This window comes from Sinohyriopsis cumingii, chromosome 2, assembly GCF_028554795.1.
Source record: "Sinohyriopsis cumingii isolate HCF-2022 chromosome 2, ASM2855479v2, whole genome shotgun sequence".
In the NCBI taxonomy this organism is placed as follows: Eukaryota; Metazoa; Mollusca; class Bivalvia; order Unionida; family Unionidae; genus Sinohyriopsis; species Sinohyriopsis cumingii.
Window position 1 is genome coordinate 42324368 of NC_142962.1, and position 17334 is coordinate 42341701.

The window sequence follows — 17334 nt, forward strand, 5'->3', positions numbered from 1 at the left end:
ACAATAGACAAAAATGTAATATTAATATCAGGTTAAAATATACATGTCATTAAAAGAGATTACTTCCTGTACATTTACTAACATCTTGAACTATTGATCAAAGATATAACTGAATAACAAACAAAAATTAAAATTTGCTCTTAGTAATCGATTATAATCGATTATCAGTTGGTTAAATGGAACCGATTATCAATTATGTATTTCTGACCATTTCCCATCGATAATTAACAGTGCCGTCCCATGGTCCCAAGTATGTTTTAATGGAACAGCTCTGAATGAATTCCCTACCTTCAGAGTTGTTGTAATCTTTACTGCATTGAATCTCTGTTCAGTTAATAATGCTATTAGAAACACATTTTAAAGTACCGACTAGACATTACCACTGTTACTCTGAACAAAACAATAAGAAAAAAAGAGCAAAACATGTCATAGTTATTTTTTCATTTTGTCATATTATTGATTTAATGTAAATTATCCTTACTGAGGATTAATCAAATCAATATTCTTGTCTGCTTGTTTGTTTTGAAGGAATATCTGGAGAGAGGATCTGGCTTGAATTTAAGAAGATTGTATGTGGCAACTTTGCTGGAAATCTTATAAAAATCATGCATGATGTTGGAATCACTCAGTACATTGGTAAGTACCATCCTGCAGACAGATTATTAGTCTCCCTCTTGGAGAGGCTTCTTGACTGACAAAACAGCAGTGTATGTTTGTTCATGAGAGGTCACCTGTTTTATAAGGCTAGCTTTTCATTGCGTACAGGGTGACCAGTTGAGCAGGTGACCACTGTACTAGAATATACACCTGAAGAATTATGATATTTTGTGTTCTTTTAATTAAGTTGATAATCATAATCACTTTTTGAGCATTAGGGCAGCAAAATTATAAAATTTTATTGTACGATTTAAGGCATACACTAAAATTCCAGCTGAAACATTGCATAACTGCATTATGTTCTTCTGTTTTCCATCTGATTCCTACCATGTTATTAGAACCCCACTCCATGGGGTAGACTAAATATATCTGACACTTGTGCTCATTTAGGGACTACTAAGATCTTCAGTTTTAAATGATGTAGGAGAAATATCACATCAGCAACTAATCCAGTTACAATTTAGGCATATTGACTACATAACTTCTTATTTGTATGAGAGAGCATGGGGATGAAAATAATAGCTATCCTTCAAGTTATCATGCCGATAAGGCAAGAGGAGAGGATATAAAAAGTACTGCACAGTTGAGAAGAATTCAGAGGTCTGGCAAGGATCTTAAAACTAGGAGTCAAGGATTCCTATTTTGCTAAAACTTGGAGACCACCAGCAAAGTTGCATTCACCTGCCAGAAAATGTGGTCGCTATTGAATTTAATTTTCCACATTCTTTACACTACTGACATATAGCTCTTGTTTCACACACTTTCTTACACTTTGCTACTCACATATAAGCCCGTTTGCTTATAAGTCATGCCCCCCCGCCAACTGAATAGGTATAAACACTTTAAAAAGTGCATTACCTGCAAATAAGCCGACCCACAACTCAGAAACATGACAAGATGCACGCAGTAAGTTCTTTATGTGTTTATTTAGGCAAACTTACATTAACAAAAACTAAACGTCTACTTCTCCAGGTTGTCATACTTGAAAAGAAATGGTAAAAACTTGTTTGAAAAGTAATTTATTACATTTTCAGTTTTCTTATTGTTTTTGCCTAATTTAGGATTGTGTATAACTTGTTTGAACAATGACAAGAATTTAGCAATCGTGAGTTGCCGTAACACTGCCTCTCTTTTTGACTCTGTTATTGTTTGTTTATGTATTATTGAATTGGACATTTTATATCAGTGCACCAGTAAGTATGTTTTTCTTTTTCTTTGAAATTGTGAATACCTAACGCATTAAAATGTGATCCCAGTATAACAACACAGCGAACAACAATACAGTTTGATTCAGTGCTTGCAATTAAGCTACTAAATGTACTTACATAATGGCACCACAGCATGTATGTTAGGTTTGAACACGCGCTGAATGAATTAAATTCCGCTGAATGAAGTACATCCCATGGAGTCAAATCATGGGCATCACTGCACTAAACTTTAATGATACAGTAAAACCTGTTATGAAAGACTGCCCCTTCTGCCAACAAAAAGTGGTCTCTCAAGACAGGTGGTCTCATAGCAAATTTGCACAAAAAGACCAGTTTCCAAGGTCCAGTTTCAGGACAATTGCAAGACAAATAACCACAATCACTGCACATATATTCTATTCTTTATTAATAGTTCTTGCTAAAATATTGTATGTATTCGTCTTAAAAACAAAATTATATAGCAATAAAGATATACTTCTATCATTAAACATGAAATCACATTTACATTTGAAGATCACCTATTTTAGCATATGAAATCATTTCTGAGTTACTCATTTGTTTTTATAACAACCTAAATTTGTTTTACCTACATTTAAATTGCTTTTTTGCAAGTGGTATGATCTTTTTCACTAATTTCAGTTACAATAATTATATTCTCAAACCTTAAAATTTTTCTCTTTTTAGTTGGAGGTTCATCCATTGTTATTAAGGTTCTTGGTGTTATTATTATTAGTGCTCAATTGTAATATCTGTTATTAAGGTTCTTGGTGTTAAAATTATTAGTGCTCAATTGTAATATCTGACGTAAAGACAGTTTTGATTAAGCTGTGGGAAACTATGAAAAATCTAACAATTAATGAAATAAAAAGAAACAATTATCTCATCCAGAAATAGAACCATTTACTCAGAGACAAGAGCCAACAGCTTCATTCAGATATGACATACATGGATTAAATCTTTAAGCAAAATGTGTAACCAGGTCACACCAACTTGAATAGACAGCAGCTTTGTGATTGGGATGTAATCACTTAACATCGGGGGGAAATTCATCAAACATCACAAGTCTTGAACACTATCAATCAAATCCCACAAACGATTCTCTCTTGCTGGTTTAATAGACAATGACCTTATTCACCCCGGCAATATGGATAAATCTATAGACAAACAATGTATGTGACCACTTTGGCACTACAATGGCAATTCATGACATGTACATTAACCTGGTTTACGGACTGTAGCATCTGTCACCAGTAGCAACAATCATTTTTTTTTAAATTCTGTTCTATTTGTTTTTATCAGAACAATCGTTACTAATCAAGTGGTCTTAACAATGGATTACATATAGGTCAGTGGTATTGTTGTTGTAGGGTTTAACGCCATTTTTCAGCACATAATAGGCTATACATGGCAGCTAGTATTAATGGTGGAGGAAGAACCCGGGAAAACCCTGGAAATAACCACCAACCCACAAGAAGCTACTGGCAAGCTTTCTCACATACCCACATTAGTTGAATCCGAGACTCAAACCCACGCAGACAGGTGAGATGGCAGTGATCCGTAACGGAGAGCGCTTTAGACCACTCGGGGCCCCGGTCAGTGGTATCTGTCTGTTTTTGTGATACTGTCGTTGATAGAGATGCCAACTCCTACGATAAGGCCGGAAAGCAGGCTAAGTGCAGGAATAATTAGTCTTGTTCCCAGTTTTTTATACTCCCTGCATTGCTCACCCCTATACAAATAGCGGAGAAAATGCAGGTAGCATACAAAGCAGGGAATCAGACTTGGAAATAATCTACATATACTTTAGTCTGGTTTATGACAGAGACTATAGAACGCTATAAGCACAGCTATAAAAATAAATTCAGACATCGGTAGCCAGCCTATTCTTGTTATTTTTTTAAAAATAAATAAAAGTCAGTGGAGTTGATCATTGGTTTTGTGATGCGGTCATTCATAGCAGTGTCGAAATACATATTTTGCCACATATCCCGGTTGCTGGTTGTGTTCAGCAGGTTGTCACTTACAACAGAGCATTTATATAATAAAATTGATCCATGCATTACGATTGTGGTCGAAAATGACAGATGGTCTCACATAGCGGAAGTCACTCACAGTAATTTGTATTGTAACTCCAAAATACAATAATGAAGTTTCAGAAATAATGCTTCGAAAAATATGCTAATACCATAAAATGTCAGTTGTAGTTTGCTTTGATGTAAGCAACCTTACACAATACCTGTCAACTCTCATGCCAGGCGGAAAAATAAAAATAGAAAAACTACTGATTTTTGGGGTCAATCCATGCCTACCTCCCAGTTTCATAATATCTCCTCAATTTTGCAGAGAACTCCTGATTATTACATTATGTCTTCGATTTTCATTTCTCCTTAAAAATTAAGTCCTACATAAATAGATATATGCAATCCATGGAAGCCATGTCTGTTGTATCGCCTGTAAATATCGTTGTGACAAAATAATTAATTTACTATAAAGAATTTACTTTTTCACTAAATAGAATGTTAAGTTTAAACATCATTCATGTAAACAAATTTATTTTTTACCTCTACAAAAATACAGAAGTCAGAAAATAAATCAGAACAACAAATAAACCACAACAATAAAATTGTCGACAATTGATTTCAATCCTAAGAATGATCACTGTGAATCCTGTAACTCCAGGCTATAGCACCATTCCCACCGAAGAAACTTGCACAAGTGAACACCTGGCATTTTTATACAGTATATATGAATGTTAATTACCAATGTTAAATTAAAAGAAGGAATGAAAATACACACCACGCAGCATAGTGTCCTCAAAAAACTAATTCATAATATATATGTTTATAGTAAACAAAACTAAATGCCTTACGAGTTGATAATAAGGAAATAAGGTAGGATATACCAGGGGAAAATAGTTGCCACATGTATGGTACCGTAAGGCTGCCTATTTAGGCACCTTTAGTTCAACAAAATTGGGCATCCTTTATTTGCCAGTGCTTGCACAACACAAAGTAGTGCAGAACATGGTTTCTTTGAGTTATGATAAAGGGCCATTCATTTTCACAAAATAGTTGAATCAATAAGGATAACTGTTAATTAGGCACTCTGGCTTTCTTGCTTGTTTATTTAAGACCCAACTTTTAGCTAATGTCCAGTTTGGCCACAGCTGACAAGACAATGAAAATAGGGCACGTCCTGGGGGAGAAAAAGGTGCATCACAGGGAGAAACGGAGCATCTGTTGCAAATTTTTGACCCAGAAGATTGGTCAGTATTTACCATGAAAAACTTCCCAATTGTTTGTCCCAATCTCCCTATTTTTTTTATTCAGTCTCCCTACTTGGCTTTTGAAAAGTTGACAGGTATGCCTTACACTCTATTTTACAAAACTACGGTAATCATACTAATATGGAAGGAAAGGCAAGTACCCATCAATGAACTGGTATAGTTGCCAGTCAAAATTCCCTCTTAACACAAGCCAGTTTCAAGGTTTTAATGATTAACTTGCCTGTATTGTTATCAGAAAACAAAAGACAAATACACCAATTCTCAACAGAGGAACTGCCGAAACATCAAGCTTTCTATTGTGAGGAAAGTTATGATGTTGTTCAGTCAAAACACAAAACTAGAAAATAGACTGATGATGATGTGTAATGAGAATTTTAGCCTTTATTATTATTACTATTCATGCAACAGCTATGCTCGTAATGCGCCTTGTACAATTAAATGTGTGTACCTTTTCATAAATACTACCTCACTTTGTAGGATTGCTTATTATCATTGAAAATGAGAAACTTGTGAGCACATGATTCAAGGTAGATGAAACAGCTATTAAGGACTAGCTGAAATGTTATCTGGAAGAATGCAGTTTGTTTGAAACAGAGAATAAAACAAAATCTGCATCTAATACATTTTGGGATTAAATAAGGATATAAGTGATGCTATGCACGATTTGCACTGTGTAAGTACTGTATTTTATAGTTCAGCCTGGTCTCCTGGGTAAAATTGATCATCCTGCTAATTATGATGTCTGTATTTACCTTTATTTAATTTTGTGTTGGAGAAATCAGAAAATATACACATGCAAACTAATAACAAAATCAATCATTGTAGTACTTTATAACAGTTGAATGAGTGTCAGGACACCAAAAATATTTTTTTACAGGCATATAAGTCTTACGATGTGGAACAAATTTTTTTTTGCATCCCAAGATTTATAGCCGTTACAGTAGTCAATAAAAAGACTTAAAAACTGTCAAGTTTAGACATTGGCCCACGCATAAGCCGACCACTGCCCCTTCTTCCAGGTTTTTATTTTTCAGCTTATATGCGAGTATATACGGTACTTTCCCCGCTGAACTATCAGTTTTAGCAACTTCAGCACTCTTCTGAATCTCAGTACAGTCTTCATCAATTTGCTATTTAATCCCAAACTAATGTTCAAGTTTGCAAATGGCATTTTGTCAAAGTCGTCATGACTTGATCTCAAGGTTGCATGCACTGCTTAATCTTCTACACTTGGAAATGAATACAATAATAAAAGCTGAAGTTGTTTATTTGTTGTACTCTTATAATGACTGCATGTACATGTCTTTGTCTTTCTGCCTGTGAATTCAGTCATTGTAAATATCAGCGCATTTTCCTAACGAGCAGCTGGTCAAAGTCTTTGAAAAGCCACCCAGATATATTGCATCATGCCCATTTGGGTGAGGTCTTTCAGCCACTGAATTATGTCATTGTAAATATCAGTACAATGATTAACTGATCAGCACATTTTCCCACTTAGCAAGTGGTTGAAGCCAGAGTGGCAAGTTGGAATTTGCCACCCAGCTATTGCATGCATACGGAGGACTCCAGCAAAAGTGATTTTCTGCATTCTAGATATAAAAAAAATTGCTTCTTTATATGTGTGATTAAGTGTTTCTGAGACCTCAGGAATTCCATCTGTATCACAAATATATAGACTAGCTAGCTTAAGTGCTGTCTTCTCATGATGTCCATCTCTGTAAGTGAACAAAACTTATTTGTTTACATTTATTCTCTAGCTTATGAATGTAAATGATGGGATGACTGTGTATAATTGCTTTAATTCTCTTTCTCTCTCTCTTCATAAATGTAGCTATTTCTAAAATCTTTTCTACCTATCCCTTTATCAGTTTCCATACATGTATATCTGCTTTTACTCTTCCAGCTTTATAAGCATTATAACTCTTTCTAAATGGGGGCCCCGAGTGGTCTAAAGTGCTCACCATTAAGGATCACTGCCATCTCACCTCAGTCTATGTGGGTTCAAGTCTCGGGCTCAGCCATTGTGGGTATGCGACAAAGCTTGCCGGTAGCTGATCCTAGGTTGGTGGTTCTTTCCCGGGTTCTTCCTTCACCATTAATACTGGCCGCCATGTATAGAATATCTTGTGCTGAAAAATGACGTTAAACTTTACAACAACAGCAACTTTTTCTAATCTCTCAATAGCGATTAACAAATTCATGTTGGATGCAAAAAAATCATGAATTCTCGATCGGCTTAAGTCATGAATAAAATAAATTTTATCCTGTTAAGTGTTCATCAAAATAGCAGCAGTGATCACTGATATTGAGAACAGTCCTGTATTTCTAGTTGCGATGTTGGTAGAACTATATCCATTTGTTACAGTTTGCCCTGTAGCAAGCATTGTAAAGTATATAATCAATATTTAGAACAGAAGTTTTACAAATCCTAGTGAAGTAAACTGGGGCACAATAGATTTTTTAAAAAAAATGGGACATGTACATACTTGTAGCAACTGTAAAAGATTTTACCAAATGAAAACAGCATTTTCTATTGTAGGGATTTTTCAGAAAATGAAAGATTAGTATGTATCATAATTTTTGCTTGAGTTCATATTTTTCCATGCATTTGTCAACACCACTAATCGTTAATTGTTAAATGTTTCATCTTATGGATTAAAACCATTTCATAATTAAGCTACACAACATTTAAAATGTTTTCACCTGCACAGAAAAAGATGTCTTCCACAAAAAGTGAAATAAAGATTGGAGTAAACCAAAAATTGGCCTCGCATTCAGCCATCGAACATTGATGTACATTTTGCTTTTTGTACAGTAGTATGCAAAATAATTTTATATCGTTCATGTATGACATAAATTGTAAGCAACGATACAAGCCCCTGTGGGTATGTGGCAGAATGACGTGAAAACGCACACAGCTTGGAAAAAGCATATAGATACTGGGAAAATGAAGAGCACCCAGTAGATTTCAGCTCTGGAGTACTTAAGCTGCCTACTCTAGTCCTGCAAGCTACAAATGCTGAAGCATTGTGAGTTTTCTTGTTGAATATACTTGCCTTTCTCAGTTGGAGATCAGCAACAGTGACAGTGAAAGAGCATTTCCTACTGTAAGGAAAAATAAGACAAACTTTAGTGCCTCCTTAGGTGCTGAAAATTTGCAACAATTTTAGTCACCAAGATTAACTAGCAGGCAAGAAGCCTGAACTGTTTTGAAAACAAAATCTATAATAGCCCAGTTGAGGAAGTTCAAGTATGCCACAGCATCATATCATGACAAATAGTGTCAAAGTTTGTGTATATCAGTGAATTTGGCTGGAAATAAATTTGTACTTGGTCAGGGTAAATAATGTTTTAGTTTTATTTTGGGATTTTCATATTATGCAGTACTGAATAACAAAGTTGAAGGAGCTAGTGTCATGGTATAATTTTTTGCTAATTGTGTTCAAAATTCGCTAGTTTTTATCCCTCTTATCACTTATTGTGTATCTGGAGGGTTGGCAGCTCTGTCCATTTGAAATAACTTTAATTATTGGCATTTGGTTTTAAGGTACCAAAAGAGATGCAAAGGAAACAAAAGTATGCCTCACAAAAGCGGTTGGATTTCTCTGGAATTTTCTGTCATCCATCTGCAGAGCTCATATTATTTTGTTTTATGTTCTTCTACAAGTATTGGTAACTGTTGTTTTTCATCAGTATTTTTTGAAAATAATTTTCCATTGTTGTTGACTTAACCTCATATCATGCTATTTTTTAAATTTTTTTTTGTTTACATGCCATGATCATGTTGCTATAGAGGAAGCACTGTAATATTAAATGGATTGATCCAATTTTGAACAAGTTCCATCCACTTAGCTCTTGTTGCTCTGGCTCACAAGCGGTCATGAAAATGGCATTAGCAACAAATCCATTGGAAAATATTATCAACAGTATTTCTGAAACTTTCCTTCCTGATTGTTAGATTCCTTCAGTTTATGCGATAATGAAATACTTGATCTACTTTACACAAGGATATATTCATGAAAATATGATTTTCAGTGGTGAAAATCAGGTGGAAGTTGCAGCAAGTTATGGCAATAAATGAGGAAGAAAAAACATCCCAACAAACTTCAAAGAGACATTTTGCTAGTAGAGGACAAAAATAACAGAATCAGTTCTACTTGCCCCTCTCAGATGGGACAGATATTGGGTCAGCAATCTACCCCAGATAGCAATAGACATTTCCAAGAAATTCTCAAGCAGCCCAGGTCCCGTGTTTTCCATTCCTATCTGGACACACTTCTCCTTCATGCCTGGCTTTTAACATGATTGTCCTATGCAGAAGGGATTTCAGCTGTGGAAAGGATTACAGAAGCTAGTAGGCCATCCATTTTGTTTGACTATGACAGTAGTCACACATCTTTACAGGTTGATACAAGGACAACTTCATTCCCTTGCAAGTCGCATTACCTCAGTTAGCTAACTTCTTTCTATGGTTCTTCAAAAAGTAGAAGCTAGTTACGATTCTGGGTTAATACTTAACAATTTCCAATACATTCAGTCTTCATTGGAGAGGAGATATGACCCACAGCAAGGACTTTTGGACTTGCTGATCAGTTTTGATCTGAAATGTCACTGATCACTCATCATGATCCCTAGATGAACCCTTTGTGAGCTATTGCATGGTTGCACTTCTATACATTTCAGCCACTAACTGAGCTACTTCCATAAAAGATATGCTTTTTAGTTGCCCCAATACTACCTGCAGCATGAGTCAATTGCATGCCTTGTCAGTGGAACTATGCTATATCCAGTTCTCTCCTTAATGTTTCACTCTTTCTAATGATGCATCTGAGTTTAAATTTATATCTAAGAACAGGTTGCTGTCAGTATTTAATCAAAAAGGTGATCTTTTGCTCACTCTCCTTGGTCGATCCATCAAGCCCCATTGTGTAATCCTAGTTACTAGGTAGAATATATCAAAAGTATCTAAAGTCCCAGACAACTCTTGCTTTCAGTCAAGGTGGGAAAAGTTAGACCTAAACCTTGGCAACTTGTGAGGGATCTGCTCAGCATGCTCAGACATTTCATGGATCAAATACACAGTGTGAGAAGTTCTGCTCATGAGATTAAAAGCCATCACTGCAAGTATTGCATTCAAAGGCATTGATTCAGTTCAAGACACTTTTGAGGCTGTTGACTGGCATGCAGTGTCAAAATTTTCAAGCTTATACCTTCATAATCTAACATTGCAGAGAAAGGAACTGAATCTGGTGGGTTCTAAGAGATCACCAAACACAATTATGGGCAGTACAACCTCATGGTGGAAAAATAGGTTTATAGCTTTCCCCTCAATTTGTACATGCATTTTATTTAGGGAAGACAATGCCACTCATTTCTTTTCCTATTTGTCTACAACCAGATGGCTTTTGTGTTGCTAGTCTATTTCTTGGTTGCACTGCCTCATTAATACAATGGTTTCCTCTTTCATTGGAACTCATGTTGTTATGTTCTCTGAAAGATAACCCTGGTAGAGGTGTAGTAAAGAATCTAAGCCTAAGTATTTTAAAGCTAATTTAACTTAGGAAATAGAAGAGCATGTTATAAAATACTTAAGAAACAAGTTCAGTATTCTGTGTATCTCATCTAAACAACAAAATTGTTGTGTTTTCCCTGATGTACATCTGTTGATATTTATGCATGCACAAAATTGAAATGGTGGTAAACCCAGAGTACTTAAAATTGCTTAAATTATATATTAAAGATGTGGACGGTATCATAGCATTTATGCAAATCGTACAAAACCACATACTGAGTGTTCCAAGTCTGACCGTAGAATCAGTTTGCTGTGGCATGTGAATATTTGAAGCTCATGAAACCAAAACTTTTTTTTTTGTGTCATATGGCACATGTACTTTGTTTGTTTATGTCTATTTGACAGTTTCTTTACTGTGTCTCCAGGTCTGCCAGAGAAACCCAATGTGGAAGAATTTGAGGAGGTGTATAATAGGGCACATCACCTGGACCCTCAACCTATGACCTATATGTCGGCCCTTTTATCAAAGGAGGAAGAGGTAATTAGATGCAAGAGGCTATAGTAACCACCTTTTCATATATCCATCCATTCCAGGCCTAGAACTTAAATATATTTCTTTTGTAGCCAGAGGGACAAGTAAATTGAGAAATATACAAGTCCTGCATAATCTATACTCATCTTGCAACAAATCAGTGTTAGACACATATAGAGATTTATGGGCCATTGGACTTTTGAAATTATGAAAAGAACTAGTGCAACAGAAAATGTTCTAGCTTTGTGCTTGCAGACTACCACTAAACTTTTACGCTATGCATTTGCACTTCTTCAGAGCATCATAGTTCTGAAACACGTTATTGATGCTATTTATTATATGAATTGCCCATTACATTTAGATATGCTTGTTAAAAGTTTCGTCTTTTAAAGTTTTGAAATATTGCATTCCTAACTTTGGTTTTCAGCAAAGTTCTTTGTTTACGTCCTGTTGAACAGAGTATAGTTGGTGGGCTATTTGCAGTACACCCATCACTAATAGCTCTTATTAAATTTGTTTTGTGAAAATTATTGATGGACCTGTGATAGTTAATACTGAGACTAGTAGATATATACAATGGTGTTGACACCATGTTAGGGATGTAACATTATTTGTCTTCTGTGAGACAAATTCTAACATAAATGCTCAATATGTGCCCTTCTGTCAACTTCATTTTTCATGAAATGCACATTGTCAAGCTATCAGAATGAGTATTGTCAGTCAACACAAGTAGCTCAGTGCTGAAACTCATTAACACATGCATCCAACATTGAGAACAAGACTGACCACCTGAAAAATAACTGAACCTGAGACATATAGAGTATGGATATCAATTTTGCAACGTTTCTCTGTCCTTTAGCTGTTAAATAAGTTCTGGCATCAATAGAATCTGTCACATAGGTGTCAGATAGGTATAACATTCTTGTGCCAGCAGGATCTGTCATATGGATGTTGAATAGTTATCACGTTTCGGGTGCCAACAGGAATCGTCACATGGGTATTAAATAATTATGATCTTCCTCGTGTTGGCAGGATCCGTGACGTATTAAATTTGGTAAGCCTTTCTGGTGTCAGCAGGATCTGTCACATGAGTGTTAAATAGTTATTGCCTTTCTGGTGTTTGTAGGATCTGTGTAGTTGTCTGCAATGTTAAGGTTTTGTGGTAAAGTATTTAAATGTCATTTAACATGTACCAAGATTAGCTGAATTTTATGGTTCCAGAAAATATATGAGATTAAATTAAGCATGAAAGTTTTCTGCTTCACCCAGGTGTACCAGCTAAACAAGAGACTGAAGATGTCTAATGATGAGTTGAAGCTTGGAGCTTTCATCCTCCAATACAGAGGGGTCAGCATGGGAGACAGCCCTATCCGTCACTGTCAGCATCTCTTCATCGACAACCCTGGCAAAGATGTCAAGGTCAGGGCTCTTGTAACCGAACTAGTCAAATACCTTGGTGATCAGGAACTTGTGAGAGAATTCTCACAGTGGTCACCTCCACCTTTCCCTGTATCAGGGTACGATCTTGTAGGTCTTGGTGTCCGTAAGGGACCTAGATTTGCCAAACTCATTCACGAGTTGAGGCAGTTGTGGAAACAAAGTGACTTTAAAATGACAAAAGAGGAGTTGCTGGAACATGTGGATGACATTTTAAAGTAAATAAAATGAAGAGAATTCTTGTACAAGTTTTGCTTTTATATTTCTGTCAAGTTTTACATCTGACTAGAACATTTTTTTGTAGGATATTATCCTTGTATTCACTGGGTGATCCACAGCCAGACTATAAAAGTAAATACGTATGTAATGTGTTATATGATGCATTATTTTATCTTGTATAGATCTCTTGTCTTTCTTTCCCTTCCTGTAGTAGTTCATGAGACAGAATGTCTACATAACACAGATTGGGAAAGGAGTTGTTCTTGCACTATAGGTAAATAGTGCAAATGAACCAAAATTAAGTAGAGCAAAACATATATTAACATATAAAGCATAGGAAACTTTCAGTCATAGTAGTGCCAGAATTCTCACAAACAGTTTAAAAAAGAATTCAGACTTTATGTATGTAAATGTAAAGACCTTTAAAAAAAAATAGAGATAAATATATTTCACATCCTGAGTTCCTCTGTCAGAGTTTGCACTTGTGAAAAGACCATGTAGGGATATTTATCCCATATGAATTCACTCCTCCATGACACTAAAGACTGTCGCTATGCAATAATGTGTATATATGTGAAAATCTTTCTAGCCATTTCAATATTGTAAAGGCAAATACTTCCTATTAATATACATAATTTCTATTTTACAAAAAGAAAATTAAATTATAAACTAAACTTTTTTGGCTTATTCATTGACATAAAACTTGTAAAAAAATAATTATACATTTGTTTTTATAGCTGCATCAATACTGATATAGACCTGCCAAGCCTTTCAATTTGAGCGTAAGTCTTATTGAAATGACCCTTTAGTTACAGACATTTAGAATAATAATAAAAGATTGTGAAAATATGATTTTTGCCATCAAATCTAGACACTTCTTGTCCGTTTTATCTAGATCTCGTAAGATTTAGTGGAGCTGGGCATGAAACCAGTCTTACTTTACAGCAGTACCTTGGAAGCTTTAAACAGATCATATTTTATATGTAAAATGCCTGTATGATCAATCTTGTGCTTTTAGCATGGTCTTGAAATGGCACAGAATAAACAAAAACACTGAAGAAGAAAAGGACAATAAGACTAGTATTTGATCTAAACACTTGACATAGAAGTATAAAAAATAATATTCAGATTCTTGGGGAAAGGCAGCAATTGTGTTTATTGGACATCGTTTTGTTTTCATTGGAGAATGTCTTATGGTGGGAGAGATGATTGTAATTGCCACTGTGGGGAAAGACAGCAATTGTGTTTATTGGACATCGTTTTGTGTTCATTGGAGAATGTCTTATGGTGGGAGAGATGATTGCCATTGCCACTGTGGGGAAAGGCAGCAATTGTGTTTATTGGACATCATTTTGTGTTCATTGGAGAATGTCTTATGGTGGGAGAGATGATTGTAATTGCCACTGTGGGAAAAGGCAGCACTTGTGTATATTGGACATCATTTTGTGTTCATTGGAGAATGTCTTATGGTGGGAGAGATGATTGCCATTGCCACTGGAAATTAAAAGCAAACCAACCAACCCCAAAGCTTATGTACATTTGAGAGTTCAGTGATGTTTAGAAGTGTTTTTTTTTCTTCTGAATTGTAATGGATGTAATTAAGGTCTCACTGTACTTTGCAAGCCTTTTTAGTTGAACATAATGTTTGCCTTCGCTTCATTAGTCTCAGATGAACTTGTTAAATGCATGTTTCCACATTGACAATAACAGTATATGGTATTTTGTTACCTGCTCAGAAGTGGTATACTTAGAGAAATTTTTTGACTGCCTTGCTGAGGTCTTGTTAGGGTTGGCAGATAATCATGCAATCATTTTTCTTCCACTCTTTTCTGGTTAGAAATGAGAGAAACTAATTGAACATATGTTGGTGTGGGAATGGACAGTTCCATCCATGGGACCAGAATTTGTGGACAGGCAGCTCAGTGGTTAAGGCTTTTGTCTCTTGACCAGAAAGGTTCAGGTTCAATTTCCACTCTTGAATCAACTGGAATCTGTATTCTTGGTGTGTTCTTAAGCAAGGCACCTAATTTGCTTTGGTACATAATCTTCAGGGTATTGCTGTAGAAACAAACCAAATCAAAATTGTTACTTCCTACAAACTCTTGCCATTATGTGGGATATCCATATGAAACAAAAATATATGATGGATTCTATTTATATCATCTTAATTACATATTGGCTTAGAATACCTTTTCTTGCCTTTAATGTTACATGTAATGGGTACGAGCCATATGGCTATGTAATGGATGAAAACTAATTGAAAAATGAAAAACAAACATAATGCTATTGAAATTGATAAATCTGGCTTGTTTTTTTTACATGTTACAAGATGAATGGAAACTTTTTTCTGTATGCATATATTGTGCATGCTAGGTGTGAATGAGATCATTCCTGCATGTCATGTGTACAACTTGCATGTGCTGCAATATCTATGCTGCAATATTTGTCTTTCAAGTTGCCATGGTTCATATAAGTATTCCACTATTTAAACTGCAAGATCATTCTGGTTGGTCAAAAATAACTCTCCAGATTAAATCAACCTTTGGTAGATCAAGAGTCAACCTCTTCATTGGTACTTTTAATTGGGAAATTAGTCATTTTTTGTAGCATACTGAATTGTGGATGATTTAATTTCCTTTCAAGGTCAATCATTCCAGTAGAATGTTTAAATAACTAAAGAAAAGTGACATTTTTAAGTGGGTTTTTTGGTATGTGGCAAGTACATGATTTCGAGGCTATTGTAACTCAGGCAAATATATGTTTATGTTATTTCTCTCAGGTCTCTGATTACTCTGGCAAGTATATGTTTATGGTACCATGTCTTCAAGGTTAGTATAACTCTGGCAAGTATATGTTTATGGTAACATGTCTGCAGGGCTAGTATAACTCAGGCAAGTATATGTTTATGGTAACATGTTTGTAGGGCTAGTTTAACTCTGGCAAGTATATGTTTATGGTAACATGTTTGCAGGGCTAGTATAACTCGGGCAGGTATATGTTTATGGTAACATATTTGCAGGGCTAGTATAACTCGGGCAAGTATATGTTTATGGTAATATATCTTCATGGTTCTTATTACTCTTTGTTGCAGTGTTCAGTGTTACTTACAGATGTTCCACATGCATTTTTCATCCTAAAGTTATAACAAAAAACGTTTTATTCACAATATTTTATTGTCATGTGATCGTCCTTAAGTTTATCCTTTTAAAAGTCATTAAAAGCAAGCAGTTAAGAAGTTAAGGATTCCGTTTGTAAAATATTTTTGCCTCCTCTAAACCAAAATACCTGATTTCCCATGCAACTTGTCCAAACAACTTATGTTGAGTAATGAAGGCTTCACCTTAGCCTGCAGATCTCCATTGATAACCTCCTGCAGCATAAATCTTTTGAGAGGAATAGGCAAAGTAAGAGAGAGATAAAGGAAAACTGCTAAATGAAGAATACATGGGTAGAGATTTTGGCATTGGAATGTACTCACTTAGCGGTTTAGGTAAGATTTCCAAGTCATTTGGTGATAAATTTGGCTAAAACATTTAGTGTTTATATTTGGATGCATGAATATGTTGTTTTATTTGTCTGTTGCTTTGAATAATTAAAATTAAATCGCAATGGCACAGGATGACTGTATTGACAGAAATAAAATTATCTTTATGCGTTTCAAGCATGGTACACTGTATATATCTGCATTATAGATTAGTGGGTTTTGTTTAAGTCATCAGCCCAAAAGGTTTTTCACAAAGGTTTAATAATCAGTCCCATTACAAATATGATTTTTATTTTAAAAAAAGGATTTTAAAAACCAAAATTATAACATATTTGTGGAAAATGATATAAGGAATTGTTTAAATTATTCATCATCATCTTGAGGACCACATCAGTTGATAAGAAATTCAGAAACTTTATATTGAAGGTAAGAGAAGTTTACAATTTTTATTTCATTGAAAGCTATTTAATCTTTACTTAATTAACTTTGATGTGTCCTTTTATGTTTTATTTCTTGAAATAATAGAAAATACCTGCAATAATGGAAAGAGTTGTGTATGTAAAATAATAAAATTATGAAAACTTGTGTTTTTCACTTTGCAGTTCAAAACAACATAACTGGTTGGTCTTACTGTACTGTCTCTTTATCCTTCTCCCTACATTTTTGTCCCCCATCTTTTTGAAGTACGGACATGCCTTTGTTTGTGTTAGTGACCACTTTACAATATACTTATGAAATAGTGCTCTCAAAACTCAAAGGCTTTGGCAGTGATAAAAATAGAGAAAAGTCTAAGTCCGTCAGCAAATCCAATTTGACAGCTGATTGTTTTGACAGTGGGTTGGGTCTGGTGCCCTTATTTTCAAAGATGCATCAGAATGTTGCTGCTGATAAAATATAAATCCCTTTGACAGTTCCTGATACTTGCAAAGATGTCATCAGTGAACAGAATAGGTCTTTAAAATTGTTAGTATCAATCCAAGAAATAAAAATCAATAAATA

The 17334-nt window shown here is 35.0% G+C and overlaps 1 protein-coding gene across 1 annotated transcript in view; it reads left to right on the forward strand.

The window, feature by feature from the left end:
- Positions 1-16920, forward strand: part of LOC149804719 (CCA tRNA nucleotidyltransferase 1, mitochondrial-like) — a 44848-nt gene extending 27928 nt beyond the window's left edge. The window contains exons 6-8 of the mRNA XM_089943438.1: positions 529-636; positions 11089-11201; positions 12465-16920. Coding sequence (XP_089799564.1) covers positions 529-636; positions 11089-11201; positions 12465-12854 — 611 coding nt within the window. The 3' untranslated portion in view covers positions 12855-16920. The remainder of the gene's footprint in view (positions 1-528; positions 637-11088; positions 11202-12464) is intronic.
- Positions 16921-17334: the final 414 nt, after the last annotated feature.